At 46.1% G+C, this 12,874-nt stretch overlaps 1 protein-coding gene across 2 annotated transcripts in view; it reads left to right on the plus strand.

Annotated features, from left to right (window-relative positions):
* The first annotated feature begins 3,896 nt into the window (after positions 1-3,896).
* Positions 3,897-12,874, plus strand: part of SYN2 (synapsin II) — a 183,189-nt gene continuing 174,211 nt past the window's right edge. For both annotated transcript variants that reach the window (XM_082060189.1, XM_082060190.1), the window contains exon 1: positions 3,897-4,428. In XM_082060189.1, the coding sequence (XP_081916315.1) occupies positions 4,058-4,428 (371 nt within the window). In that variant the 5' untranslated portion in view covers positions 3,897-4,057. The remainder of the gene's footprint in view (positions 4,429-12,874) is intronic.

Below are 12,874 nucleotides of genomic sequence, written 5' to 3' on the forward strand. Positions count from 1 at the left end.
GCCTTTTCGGCAGGTCAGTGGCCGGGAAATGGGTAAATTTGCTTTTCGAGGGTGATGGCTGTTCCTGCACCTTCCCCGGCACAGCAGCCGCTGGTTTCCTTCCCACCGAACGGAGTGCACAGACCTGGACCCAGCACTGAACTGAACGCTTGGCATGAGTGGACACACACCAAACACAATTCACTCACATAACAAAACCTTTTTTCCTAAGGATGTCACATGTCACAAGTCCATGTGGCTTAGAACATGCACTAGCACACAAAATGCAGAGAAAATGCTTCCCATTTGTATTCTCTGTTGCTGTATGTATAGTATGATGTGCAGCATACAGGCTGAAATTACATTTAATGGAGAAAAAATTACTATTGACATTTTGGTAGACTTGCATATTTTTGTAGATGAATAGTTGATAAAATGAGATATTGAATATTTTTCATTTAAAATGTGTTGGATTCAACTGGCTCAAGTGACAGATATCCCCAGTTTCTAGCATGTGTAACTGGACTCTTTTATTTCCACCACATAGAATTATCTGAAAGTTACTTCTCTAAAATGCTAATATAATTTTAAGTGGCATTTGACCAGCTTGAAGTTTAGTTTCACATTATAATAGCAAAAGAATATGAAATCAAATCATACTGGCACTAACCTGCCTGTAAATGCCTCTTACTATTATCCTTTTTTTAACATGAATCCTTCTGTAATTACTTCTGTGTTACTACTGGAGTGTAGCTGTGCTAAGCCATGACAAAGTGTGCTGGTTCGGATGCTTCATCCTTTATTTTTCTCTGATATTCTCTCAGTTTGCCAGCACAACTAATCCCCAGGAATTTGATTTTTATTCTTTTTTTTCATTGTGATATCAGTGTTAGGAAACAAAACTGGATTTTAAATTGCTGTTGTACTCTGGCATGACATTGAGTCTTTTTGTCACTTAACGTACCAGCAATTCAGTATTCTCACTTCCTAACGGATGTAATCATGTTGAATTATCTCACAGTTGTGTCATGAGTCGAAGTATCATGAATATCATTAGGTTGGACAAAAAGTGCTGTTCTTTTTCAGGCACAGTTTTATGTACCATTAAACAGAGCAAGCTCCCTCTAATATTCTACTGATACTCTTTGAACTAAGTTTTCCGATGACAGGAACAAGAACGCTACATGGAGAACTCTGCTCCTCGTTGTGTTCTGCACTAGGGACCAAGGTCTTTGAGACTTGGACCAAATTCAGTTGGCTGTTGCCTTTGTGCAGTTTTGGATTGATAAGGTGGTTACAGGATGTTTTTATAAAAATCTCTGAAGTCTAGCATTTGAGGATGATTGATCTGTATTTTTTAAAACTATAGTCAGTGTTGTGGTAATGTAAAGAGGTAAAAAGAAAAAAAAAAATCAAACAAGCCAAACCCACACCACCCCACAAAAACCAACCAAAAAGGAAGTACGAATTTCTGAGAAGATGCTTATAGAGAGCAGACAGTGCATTCAAAGTGAATCAAGTGTGTAAACTAGGAAATACCTTCTCTTCTGGCATTGTATGGAGCAGTAACAGGTGAACAAGGGCTCTGCGACTTCTCCAAACATCGCACAGCCTGTGAAACAGGAACGCGCAGCTGTATCAGACAGGCTGTTGGCTGCAGTTACAATTAGAATCAGTCCATATAATAATGTAAGGAATTGCTTGCATGGGCTGAGGATACACACAAAAGTACTATGGATGGGAATTGGGTTTCATCAAGCAGAGAATGGAAGCTTTCCACACAACTATGTTAAAAAGGATAGATCTGGCTTCACTGAAATTTGAGCAGCCTGCCCACTCTGTTTAATCGGTTTATATTTCTGGCAGATCCTGGCACTCGCGTTGCTCCCTATCACTTGTTTGTTTCATGTATCTTCATAGCAAAGAGCACTGAGGAGAGATTTGAGCCCTGTCACAGAGACCTGGGCGGTACTTTAGTTAACGTGCCCAGCGACGTGCAATACCGCCCATTCTGCTGTGCTCCGTGGGGCTCTGCAATCATTCTACATATTCCTCGGTCTTGTCATTTGTATCGTCTTTGCACTGCAATATCAGTGGAAATGGCACACGTGCCCTTCCTGTGGTGAAGCGCAATGTTCTACCTCTGTCTGCAAGTGACTTGCTTCTGTGTCATGTGTTGTATGTGATTAAATTTGCGTTATTGTGCTTACATACAAGCTTTTCAGAAATACGAATAGCCCCAAGGTATCCTAACACTGAGAGAAAATGATTCTCTGTAGATCCCACTAGATCTAAATGTATTGAGATGTAAGTGCAGCTCCACAGCTTGTCCAGCACACAAGCTGCAGCCTGCTCAAGTGACAGGGACGTTGCACCTGCACTCATAGCCCGGGGTTGTTCTTATGTACATTTTCTGTGCCCTCCATAGAAAAAGCTGTGTCTGTACGTGGCTGTATTTTGCATATCTGTATTTTGCCTCAGCAGAGCGAACATTTGGCACTCTTGTCTACGGTCTTTAAAATGTCAGCATCTTCTAACGGCCTTAATATTTTGTTTAATTTTCTAATAATATTATGAATGCTTCTGAATTCCGTGATTCATTAAGAAATCCATGCGGTTATATGTTTGAACGTGTGAGCTTCAAACTGTGCAAGTGTTAGTGCCAGGAAAGCTTTATCAGATGTCTGAAGGGAATTGCTGCATGAACTGGCCGTGTGTAATCTTAGAGCACCTGTTGCATGTGGCACAGCCTGTAAAGATCAATTGCAAAATGATTTGTAATTATGTGCCTCTTGGATAAATGTGTATGTTGTACAATAAAGGCTGAGTGTGTATTTTATGTTAAAACACATCGTGATTATCCCAAAGCTTGGGGGAAGAACTCAAATTACTCTTAAAGAAAGCCTATAGGAAATGCACCTGTAATTCTCCTTGACAATGAAAAATTGTCTGATGACACACAGCACTTCATCTTCATTGGACTGTATTTTATGTTTTTAATTAAAAACCCAAACAAACCCCGAAACTCCGCAGTGTTCTGAGTGCGCGGCTCCGCTGACTCGGGCTCACCCTGGGCCGGGTCTCAGCCTGTTCGCACACAAGGCCCTTCCCGCGCTTTCCCCGCTCACGGCGCCGCCATCCCGGCTGCGGGCGGCACTGAGCTCCGCTCCGAGCCCGCGGGCCGTGCGGGCACACCACGGCATTCGGTGTCTCAGCTACGAATAAAGCCTGTGGCGGCGGCTGGGCTGTCAGCTCCGTGCGCGGTGCGCTGTCCCCGCGGCGCCCCGAGGCTGCAGGAGCCCGGCCCGCCGCGGGACTGCGGCTGCACCAGGCGCTGCGCTCGGCCGGAGCGGCCCCGCGGCAGCCCGCAGGGCGGCGGGGAGGAGGGCTCGGCCCGCGGGGCCGCTTCCCTCAGCCCGGGCCCTTCCCGCTCCCTGGGGCCGGTTCCCTCAGCCCGGCCGGTTCCCCCATTCCCAGTTCCCTCAGGCCGGGCCGTTCCCGATTCCCTCATTCCCGGGTCCCCATTCCCGGGACCTTCAGGCCGGGCCGTTCCCGGTTCCCTCATTCCCGGGTCCCCATTCCCGGGTCCTTCAGGCCGGGCCGTTCCCGGTTCCCCCATTCCCGGTTCCCTCAGGCCGGGCCGTTCCCGGTTCCCTCATTCCCGGGTCCCCCATTCCCGGGTCCCTCAGGCCGGGCCGTTCCCGGGTCCCCCATTCCCGGGTCCCTCAGGCCGGGCCGTTCCCGGGTCCCCCATTCCCGGTTCCCTCAGGCCGGGCCGTTCCCGGGTCCCCCATTCCCGGGTCCCTCAGGCCGGGCCGTTCCCGGTTTCCCGGTTCCCGCTCCCCGGGGCGCGCGGCGCTCCCGCCGTTTTCCCTCAGCCCCGTGAGCGCGCGCGCGCGGCTGGCGCCCCCTGGCGGCGGGCGGGAGCGGCAGGGCGCGCGCTGCCCGCGCTGCTGAGGGAAGGCGGCGGCGCGCGCCCCGGCCGGCAGTGGGGCTGAGACCGAGCCCGGCTGCGGATCGCTCCGCTCCGCCCGCCCCGCTCCGCTCCTCCGCTCCGCAGCCTCGCCCGCCCGGCCAGATGATGAACTTTCTGCGGCGCAGGCTCTCGGACAGCAGCTTCATCGCCAACCTGCCCAATGGCTACATGACCGACCTGCAGCGGCCGGAGCCCCAGCAGCCGCCGCCGCCACCTCCCTCCGGCTCCGCGGCCCCCGCCTCAGCCTCCCCGGCCGCGGAGCGCCGGCAGCCGCCGCAGTCGGCGCCCCCCCAGCAGCCTCCGCCGCCGCAGCAGCAGCAGTCAACGGGCAGCAGCTTCTTCAGCTCCCTGTCCAACGCCGTGAAGCAGACGGCGGCCTCGGCCGGGCTGGTGGATCCCTCCTCCGCCGTCTCCTCGGCTGCCGGCAGAAAGTTCAAGCTGCTCCTGGTCATCGACGAGCCGCACACGGACTGGTAGGTGCCCCCTACGCGTGTCCCCCGCGTCCTCCTCCCGCTCCTTCCCGGCCTTCCCCTCCCGCGCACTGCGGTTCTGTCCGCGCAGCCCGGCCCCGCTCCGCGCCCGCTCTTCATCCCGCAGGCGCGGGCTCACCTGGGCGGGCGGCCCCGGGCTCAGCGGCGGGACCGCGGCCGGGCAGCGGCCGGGCAGTGCCACCTCCCCGGCAGTGCCATCTCCCGGGCAGTGCCACCTCCCCGGCAGTGCCATCTCCCGGGCAGTGCCACCTCCCCGGCAGTGCCATCTCCCCGGCAGTGCCATCTCCCCGGCAGTGCCACCTCCCCGGCAGTGCCATCTCCCCGGCAGTGCCACCTCCCCGGCAGTGCCATCTCCCCGGCAGTGCCATCTCCCCGGCAGTGCCATCTCCCCGGCAGTGCCATCTCCCGGGCAGTGCCACCTCCCCGGCAGTGCCATCTCCCGGGCAGTGCCACCTCCCCGGGGCAGTGCCATCTCCCGGGCAGTGCCACCTCCCGGGCAGTGCCACCTCCCCGGCAGTGCCATCTCCCCGGGCAGTGCCATCTCCCGGGCAGTGCCATCTCCCCGGGCAGTGCCACCTCCCCGGCAGTGCCACGTCCCCGGGCAGTGCCACGTCCCCGGGCAGTGCCATCTCCCCGGGCAGTGCCATCTCCCGGGCAGTGCCACCTCCCCGGGCAGTGCCATCTCCCCGGGCAGTGCCACCTCCCCGGGCAGTGCCACCTCCCCGGGCAGTGCCTCCCCGGGGCAGCGCTCCCCGCCCGGCAGCCTCGGGGCCGAAGCGAAGCGCTACGGGCTGGAAGATGGAGCAAAAAAACCCACAAACTCCACAGCGCCTGACTAGGAATAAAAACGACTTTCCATCAAAACACTAAATAAAACATGTTTACCGCCCTGAAAAAGCACCCACGGTGTTCTCTAGTGAAATAAAGCACCCGTGTACAGGTGCAGGTAGGATTTAGGTGTCTTAGGCACGAATTTCTGTTTTGAACTGCGTGTGTTCGTAGCGTTACATGTGTTGATTCATATTTATGAGCGGGCTTGTTTTCGCGCAGATCCCGCTGCTTCTGTTGCAGCGTCTGAAATGCATGTTCGGGTGAAGGTCCTTCAGGATATCGAGGACCAGCCCTCAGTTTTACCGTAGCCCTGTGAATTTGTGTGATTAGGTTAATTAACTTCGCTGGGTTTGTGTGGGGTGGGTGTTTTGCTTCCAGTATCGTAATAAAAAATGTGGGATTTACAGAACATAAAACTTGCACATGGAGTCATTTCCTCCCTGCCTGGCTGCTGCCAGCAGGACAGGTTACAGCCTTTCCAGACCCGTTTATCATGTATGACTCTGGTGGGTGCTGTGCTGTATAGGAAGGATGTATACCGATTAATCCTTCACTAATTTGCTTCCCTATAACGTATGTTTACACGTCAAGCTGTGAATCGTCTCGTTCACTGTTGCTAATTACAGTACAGAAGGTCTTAATAGTGCCTTCAAATAATACAAGTAAAACAAGTATGTTTTTACGACACCAAGATCATTCCGTAATGGATTAATGGATTGTGGGGTTTTGATTTGATTGTCAGCTTCTCAAATGTATATAGCCTTGCTGTCTAGATGGATGTGCACAGTTCTATGGCTTGATGTTTTAAAATGGTGTTTTAATAAAATACTTAAAACAAAAACGTAAGCTTTAATCTGTAGCAAATATGTTAGAATGTTAAGATGACGTTAGCTATTAGATTTTTCAGGATTTTTCTTCTGTGCTTGATTTTGTGGTGTGGTTTTTTTTAATGAAAAAAAAAGAAGGTTGTTGTATCTGCCAGACTAAGCCAGCCTCTGTACCTACGTCATGGAGATGCATCCATGGACACTGCTCACTGCCTTGCAGATACAGCTATTTATTTAATATTCTACAGTGCACAGATTTTTGCTCGGTAAATTAAATAACTGTAAATGTTAACTAAGTCTGTTTCTGGTAGAATTCTTCTATACCCACAGAAGCCTCCCTGTTTATTATAATCATGATATGTTTTACGTATTTGATAAATGCACCTGAAATTAAGACAATCTGTCGGCAATAGCGAAGTTTTTAAAGCTGTGCATGGTGGATGCCCCAGCAGTATTCCAGGTAGGAGAGGAGATGCGGTCCAAATAAACGCAAGGTTACTCATGCCTGCTTACTGCATTTTTTTTTCCTTCTCTCTCATACCATGTGACACGGATATGTAGTAGTTCTAGAAAAAACTGTTGTTGTACTGGCTCTTTCCCCTCAAAAAAGCTAGTAATTTTGTAACTGAAGATTTTAAAATAGGTTTTGAAATACATGTATATGTATATTCTGATAATACATGCAGAAAAGTTTGTTTCATACCTTTGGAAGTAGGGATATCCATACTGACATATATTGAGCTGCTATAGAATCACAGAATCACAGAATTGACTGGGTTGGAAAAGACCTCAGAGATCACCAAGTCCAGCCCTTGGTCCAACTCCAGTCCGTTGACTAGATCATGACACTAAGTGCCATGTCCAATCTCAGTTTAAAAACCTGCAGGGCTGGTGAGTCCAGCACCTCCCTGGGCAGCCATTCCAATCCTGACCACTCTCTCTGCACAGAATTGCTTTCTAATCTCCAGCCTCAATTTCCCCTGGCAGAGTTGAAGCCCATGGCCCCTTGTCCTATTGCTGATGCCTGGGAGAAGAGACCAATCCCCACCTAGCTAGAACTGCCCTTCAGGTAGTTCTAGAGAGTGCTGAGCTCAGCTCTAAGCCTCCTCTTCTCCAGACTAAACAAGCCCAGCTCCCTCAGCCTCTCCTTATAGGGCTTGTGACAAGTCCCTTCACCAGTCTTGTTGCTATATGGGCTAAATATATTGACTATATGGGCTAAAATGGAATATGTATGATAATTTGAAAAAAAAAGAACAAACTGAAAGCCTAGGTCTGGCAATAGCTGACTTTGTGTGGTCCAATGGGCACCACCTGGCAGGATGCGCTGACACTCACTCAGTGAGACGAGGTGCGAGGAGCTGCTGCCAGGTGACACTGAACACCCCCTGGCAATGACAAGGAAAACACGACTGGACATCCCTCTGAGAGCCTCCTGAGAAACAATTGCAGCTCATTTACGTTAATCCTGAGAGGAAGATGATATGCTGGGGGTTTGTTTTCATGATGTTTTGAGCTGCATTGTGTTTGTCTTAAATTGAAAATGGATGTATTGTTTTTGGATGGCATTTTCAACTGAGATAAAAGAATTTCAGTCTGGATGACGCAGACATCCTACTAATACAGCCTTCTCTTTAGCAAGGGCCAGAGGAAGCATTAAGCACCTTCTTCTGTCAGCAGAGGACATTGCCTCTTACCTCTAGTATCAAAATGGCATTTTGTTTTGTAATGTTTTTTATTTCTATTAGAGATTGACTCATACTTGAAGTCTAAGATTTAGTAACCCAACATAATTATTGTCACTAATGGCATCATATGGGATATTCTACATGTGAGAAGATGCTCAATTGTTGCTTGGATTTTTTAATCTTGATCTCAGTGACTTATCTTGCCTTAAGAAGTTTGTCCTATTACAAGTTTTGAAATTCTCCTTCTAAGATTCTTTACTTTTATGGCATAGGATAGGGGCAGAATGGGACAATTAACTTATTTGGACTAATTTTTATATTTTTACCATATTATATGATCTGACTTCTTAAGGAAAGAGGGCAAATGCCATCATTATGTCAAACTTTCCTCCTTTTTGCAGTAATGCTCTCAATTAAACATGTGTTAGAGCCGTGAAAGACAATTCTTTTCTCACAGGTTCTTTGGAAACTTGCAGTTACATAGACGAGACCTCTGAGGGCTTCTGCCACAGGCAAGACTACAAAATAGTTGATATCAAAGACTTTCTGCCAGCCCGCGGCTTTATGTCTGCCTTGGTGGCAAGCGTAGGGGAAAAAGAAAACAGACTGAAGCTTGTTGTCAACCACTAGAGACAAATCCGTGACAAGCGGGCATTGTTGGTTCTGCTTCTCATGGAATACTCTCTCTCGGTCACTTTGTACGATAAATGATCCTTTGGTCCAAAGGTGAAAGCCAATAGCTAGCCATCACTTTTGCCAATTTGAAACTTTCTGTCATTCTGGAATATCACTGTGAAGAAGGTGTGGCCTGCAATGCAAAAGCTCCTTCAAATGGAACAGCACCAGTCTTCAAAAAGCTAATTTTATTTTCTGGCCTATTCTTCATGCATTTTAATGTCAGCTTTTTTTCCACCTGCAGCTGCATGCTGAGCAGACATTTTCAGTACCTTCACTCATGTCCAGAAGCCTGTTCTGAGTTAATACATCTAGTTGAGAACCTTAGAAAGTATTTAAAGATGTAATGGAAAACTGTCTGATTTACAGATGTTTCATGGATCGGTTGGAGAGGGCAAAGCTTCAAGAACCACTTGTTAGGCTTGATAATGATTTTTTGCAATAGACTTCAGAGATCGTTTTACAGCTTTAGGTATCTTTTTGATATCTTTGCAAAAGGAGGAAATTAGGAAGTAAAAGAACTTGTTCAAGGTCATCCAAGAAGCTAGTGACAGAGCCCAATTAAAACCTAGGCGACTTGCTTAACCTTTTATTTTAATGCTCTTTTCCAAGCAACTGGTCTGCATTAAGTGTCCAAAGATTTCAGCTAGATAAGTTTATTTTAAAATGTATTTAATTTCCTCAGAAAACAACCATTTTGTTCTGTATACAAAATGTTCTGAATATTCATTGCTGAACAAGCAATTGATTAGGGGCCATACATCAGTGGCAAGGTGCCAAAGTGCTGTGTATATAGATCATTAACTTTATTGAAAGCTTATGTGTCATATTTAGAAAGCTGTTTCAATGTTGAAACGTAATTATTCCTTTGTCTGTTTTGTGCTTTAAAGCCTGAATATAAGATTTGTTGGCAGTAGTGGTGAAACTATAAAAAGAATCAAGTGGAAAAATTTTGTTCTTGTAATTTTAAGCACAAATCTTGTTGTAAGTACCAGTACCTTTCCCCCTCGCCCCCAAGAATTATGCCTTTCTTGTACTGTTTACTGCCTTAGTAGTTAGTCATCTTGTGACAGGCCCAAGAGATAATTTCCAAGTGGCTGGGACAAATGCTATATGAAGAGCAAACTTTCTGTTTTAAAATTACTGAGTCATTTATGGATAAACATTGCTGATCATAAATAGTTTTAATATGAACAGTATTGTTGTAGTGCAGAAGAACGCTGGTTTATGATACAAAAATTTACTGAAGCGAGCAGAATTTTTTTTTTCCCATTTATTAGAAGCTGGAAAACAGTTTCAATCAAAAATATGTGTGCAGTTGTTTTATATAGGGATGTAGGGGTAACTGCCAAACGACCTGCATACGCCCATGAAAATTCATTGCTGTTTTTCTGTTCGGTAGGGATGGTGCAGTTGCGCGTAAGTAATTAGTATTTCCTAACTTCAGTTGAACTGGAAGCCACAGCGTAAAACAGGGAGGGAAACCCAGGGCAGGGCCAAACGTGAACCAGCGGTTGTTGCCCAGAGGGAGTGGAAGGATCGTGTGGGGCTGAGGATGAGCAGTTTTGGAGAGCGGATCGAGGCAAGGGACAGCTGAGTTGCACAGGTACAAGGAGACTGATTTTTACAAAGGCCTTAGCTGGTAAGGCTGGCCGGATGGCCGAGTGTAGATCTTTGCCTTCAGGCAACGAGTGTAAAGAAACAGTAATCTTAACAATGTATTTTATATAGGGGAAAAAGACATACAATAGACTACTTTAATTCATTTTAAATACTAATTTAGAGCTGCTGTGCTTTTTGCAACAAGAAGCTCCTAATATAAAAGGAAAAGCAACCTTGCCTTCGGCATAGCACTGTAATCTTTCAAAGAAGGTAACAGGTTCCTTAAAACCCCTGAAATTGAGCAAGAGTGATAAAGATTTTACTTTGGTTTATCTTTATTTTTTGTTTCTTGTGAAAGCTTCACATTTTGAAACTTTCTTTGTGAGAAGTTTAATCTGAATCTTAAAAACAAAATTGATATGTTGCAGTCTAATTCTAGTTATGGCCTTTAGACTGAGGTCCTACTCCAGAAGGGAGCTGGCAGCCAGATTTTACACTAAGGCATGTGCTTGACAGCGTTTTACAACCAGGTAATTAGCTCAGTGCTACATCCCAGCACGCTGCGGTTCTCAGCTCTGCATTAGCACTCTCCATTTCTGCAATCAAAATAGCAACGTAATTCCCGGCGAGCTATGGGCACGAGCCGTGGCTGCCATGGCCACCAGCAGCACGGCTCCGCGCTGGCACACAGGTGAAACGAGGTGAGTTTCTGCAGAGCGAAGTAAAGCTTATTTTGAGCTCTGCCTCCTCATGGCTCGTGGATGTGTTTTTCTGAAGGGCTGCAGGCACAGCTCGCTGAGCCGTGTTACTTGTCTTTCTCTGTTTTTTCGGTATCAAGTTCATGCTGGGCAAGAACTTGGACAAGGACATGGAGCTGAACTAACTGCAGTGTGTAATGTAATGTGTTAACAAATCTGAATCTGTAGCACACAGCAATCTCACGCGAGTTGTATTTCATGGCTGTTCTCTGAAATGGCCACGCGATATAATTCTGCACCACACAACACGTGTGCTAGTATTTTAAGATGATTTAAGAAAAAATTGCAGAGCTTTTTTCTATCTACAGTTCTGTCATGTGTAATACTCGGCTCTATTTGTATAAATAGCAAAACACACTACATTCTTTTGGCTGACTTAGTGTATATGAGATGCTGACTACAAATTTGGGCAGATTGTATCTGGTTTAATCCCCTGTCCTGTCCCTGTCCCCTGTGCTCAGAATACAAGTGAATATTTTTTTTTTGCCTCCTTTATCTCTGAAGAGACCACAGAAACTGCTCTGATGCTTAATGAAACCTATAGTAACATGTTCAGCTGAATAGGTAATATATATTAAAAAGAGTTTGCAATTTTTTTTTTCCTAAAGTTTTCCTTAATGGAAAGGAAATGGAGAAATGGGCGAGGAAATAATTAATGAATTTCAGATAGGTATATTTTGATTTTAGATCTAAGTGAAATTGTACATACAGTCTAGTCAGAATTTAATAATTATTTGCCAGTAGCAAATTGTAAACCGTTGAAATACAAACAAAAGGTTATTAAAAATTATATTATTAGACTTCATATTGTTCATCTTGAAAAAGTGTGTCTAGAGGACTGACTGTATTTTGAGCTGTCTCTGCTTTAAATGGATGTTATTTGCCATTCTGCAAACACTGCAAGACTCTACACATTTCTGTTGAAACCGTGTTTCTCCAAAAGATTGATGCTGAATATTCTCACAGTATCAATATATTTTTGAATTAGTGACTTCACAGTATGCAGTTTCAGTACCCAGTTCTTAATAGCACCACGCGAGTCACCCACACAAGTATTCACATGTAATATCACATGATTTGATCACCTTTAGGTCTTCAGCCAGCCTACCCATTGTGAATGCTCTGAACTACAGAAGTGTGTTATCCCTGTAATTGAAACAGACTGATGATTGGGATTTTTATATGTTTGTAGATAAGATACACTGCAATCTGTGTTAAAAATGTCATAAGACTTCAGGCAAATCTGTGTTTTGAGTATAAACTTGTGTCTGAGGAAGAGAACAACAAATACCAGTGAGTCAGGTTTGGATGCAGGAGGATTCTAGACCTGGTTGGATGAACACAGCAGCAAAGGGTAATTACAAGTAGGTGGAAAAGTTGTAAAGAATGGAAAAAAGTAAATTGGCAAAGCAAGCTATGTCATAAATGACAAAAAGTGAACCAATAAATTATGAAGTAAATATTACCTGGAATAATGATGGCGCTTCCAAAGGTGAGGCTACTTGTGGAGTGAAAAAAGTGTGTAATGAGGTGATAAGACTTTGCAGACGCCATGGGTGGGAGGACAGCGCCATACCTTAGTCTAGAATGCAAAATACTTGCTTGATTGCACTGCTGCTTTTCTTAATTAAACAGCTTTATCTGTGCTGAGTCAGACTTAACTTCCCAGAGGAAAGCTACTGTGCTTTCAGCCAGACAGCCGGAGGAGAGAGGTGATGGGCGTTCATGGTAACGTCAACTGGAGACTAGTTTAAGCTTCTGTGAAAAGTGAAAAGACTCTGACCATTTTGCAATACCCACTTCCACTGCAAGCGTGTCCCTGCCTGGCTGAACCAGAAATATTAATGAACTCTTGTTGACAAATGCACTGATTCCCAACAAATCTTGGAAATTTCAGTGGGATTCATTTAATTAATGGGTGGGTCCAGTATCAGTGCTGAAGAACATGAAACTTCAGGTTTTGAGGAACCTTTCTATGTTTTCTGCACACTGCAGTTATCTTCATCCCTCTTCCTGTGCGTCTGTGATTGAAGTAGGTAGAAGACAC

This window comes from Streptopelia decaocto (genome assembly GCF_964273445.1).
Source record: "Streptopelia decaocto genome assembly, chromosome: 8".
In the NCBI taxonomy this organism is placed as follows: Eukaryota; Metazoa; Chordata; class Aves; order Columbiformes; family Columbidae; genus Streptopelia; species Streptopelia decaocto.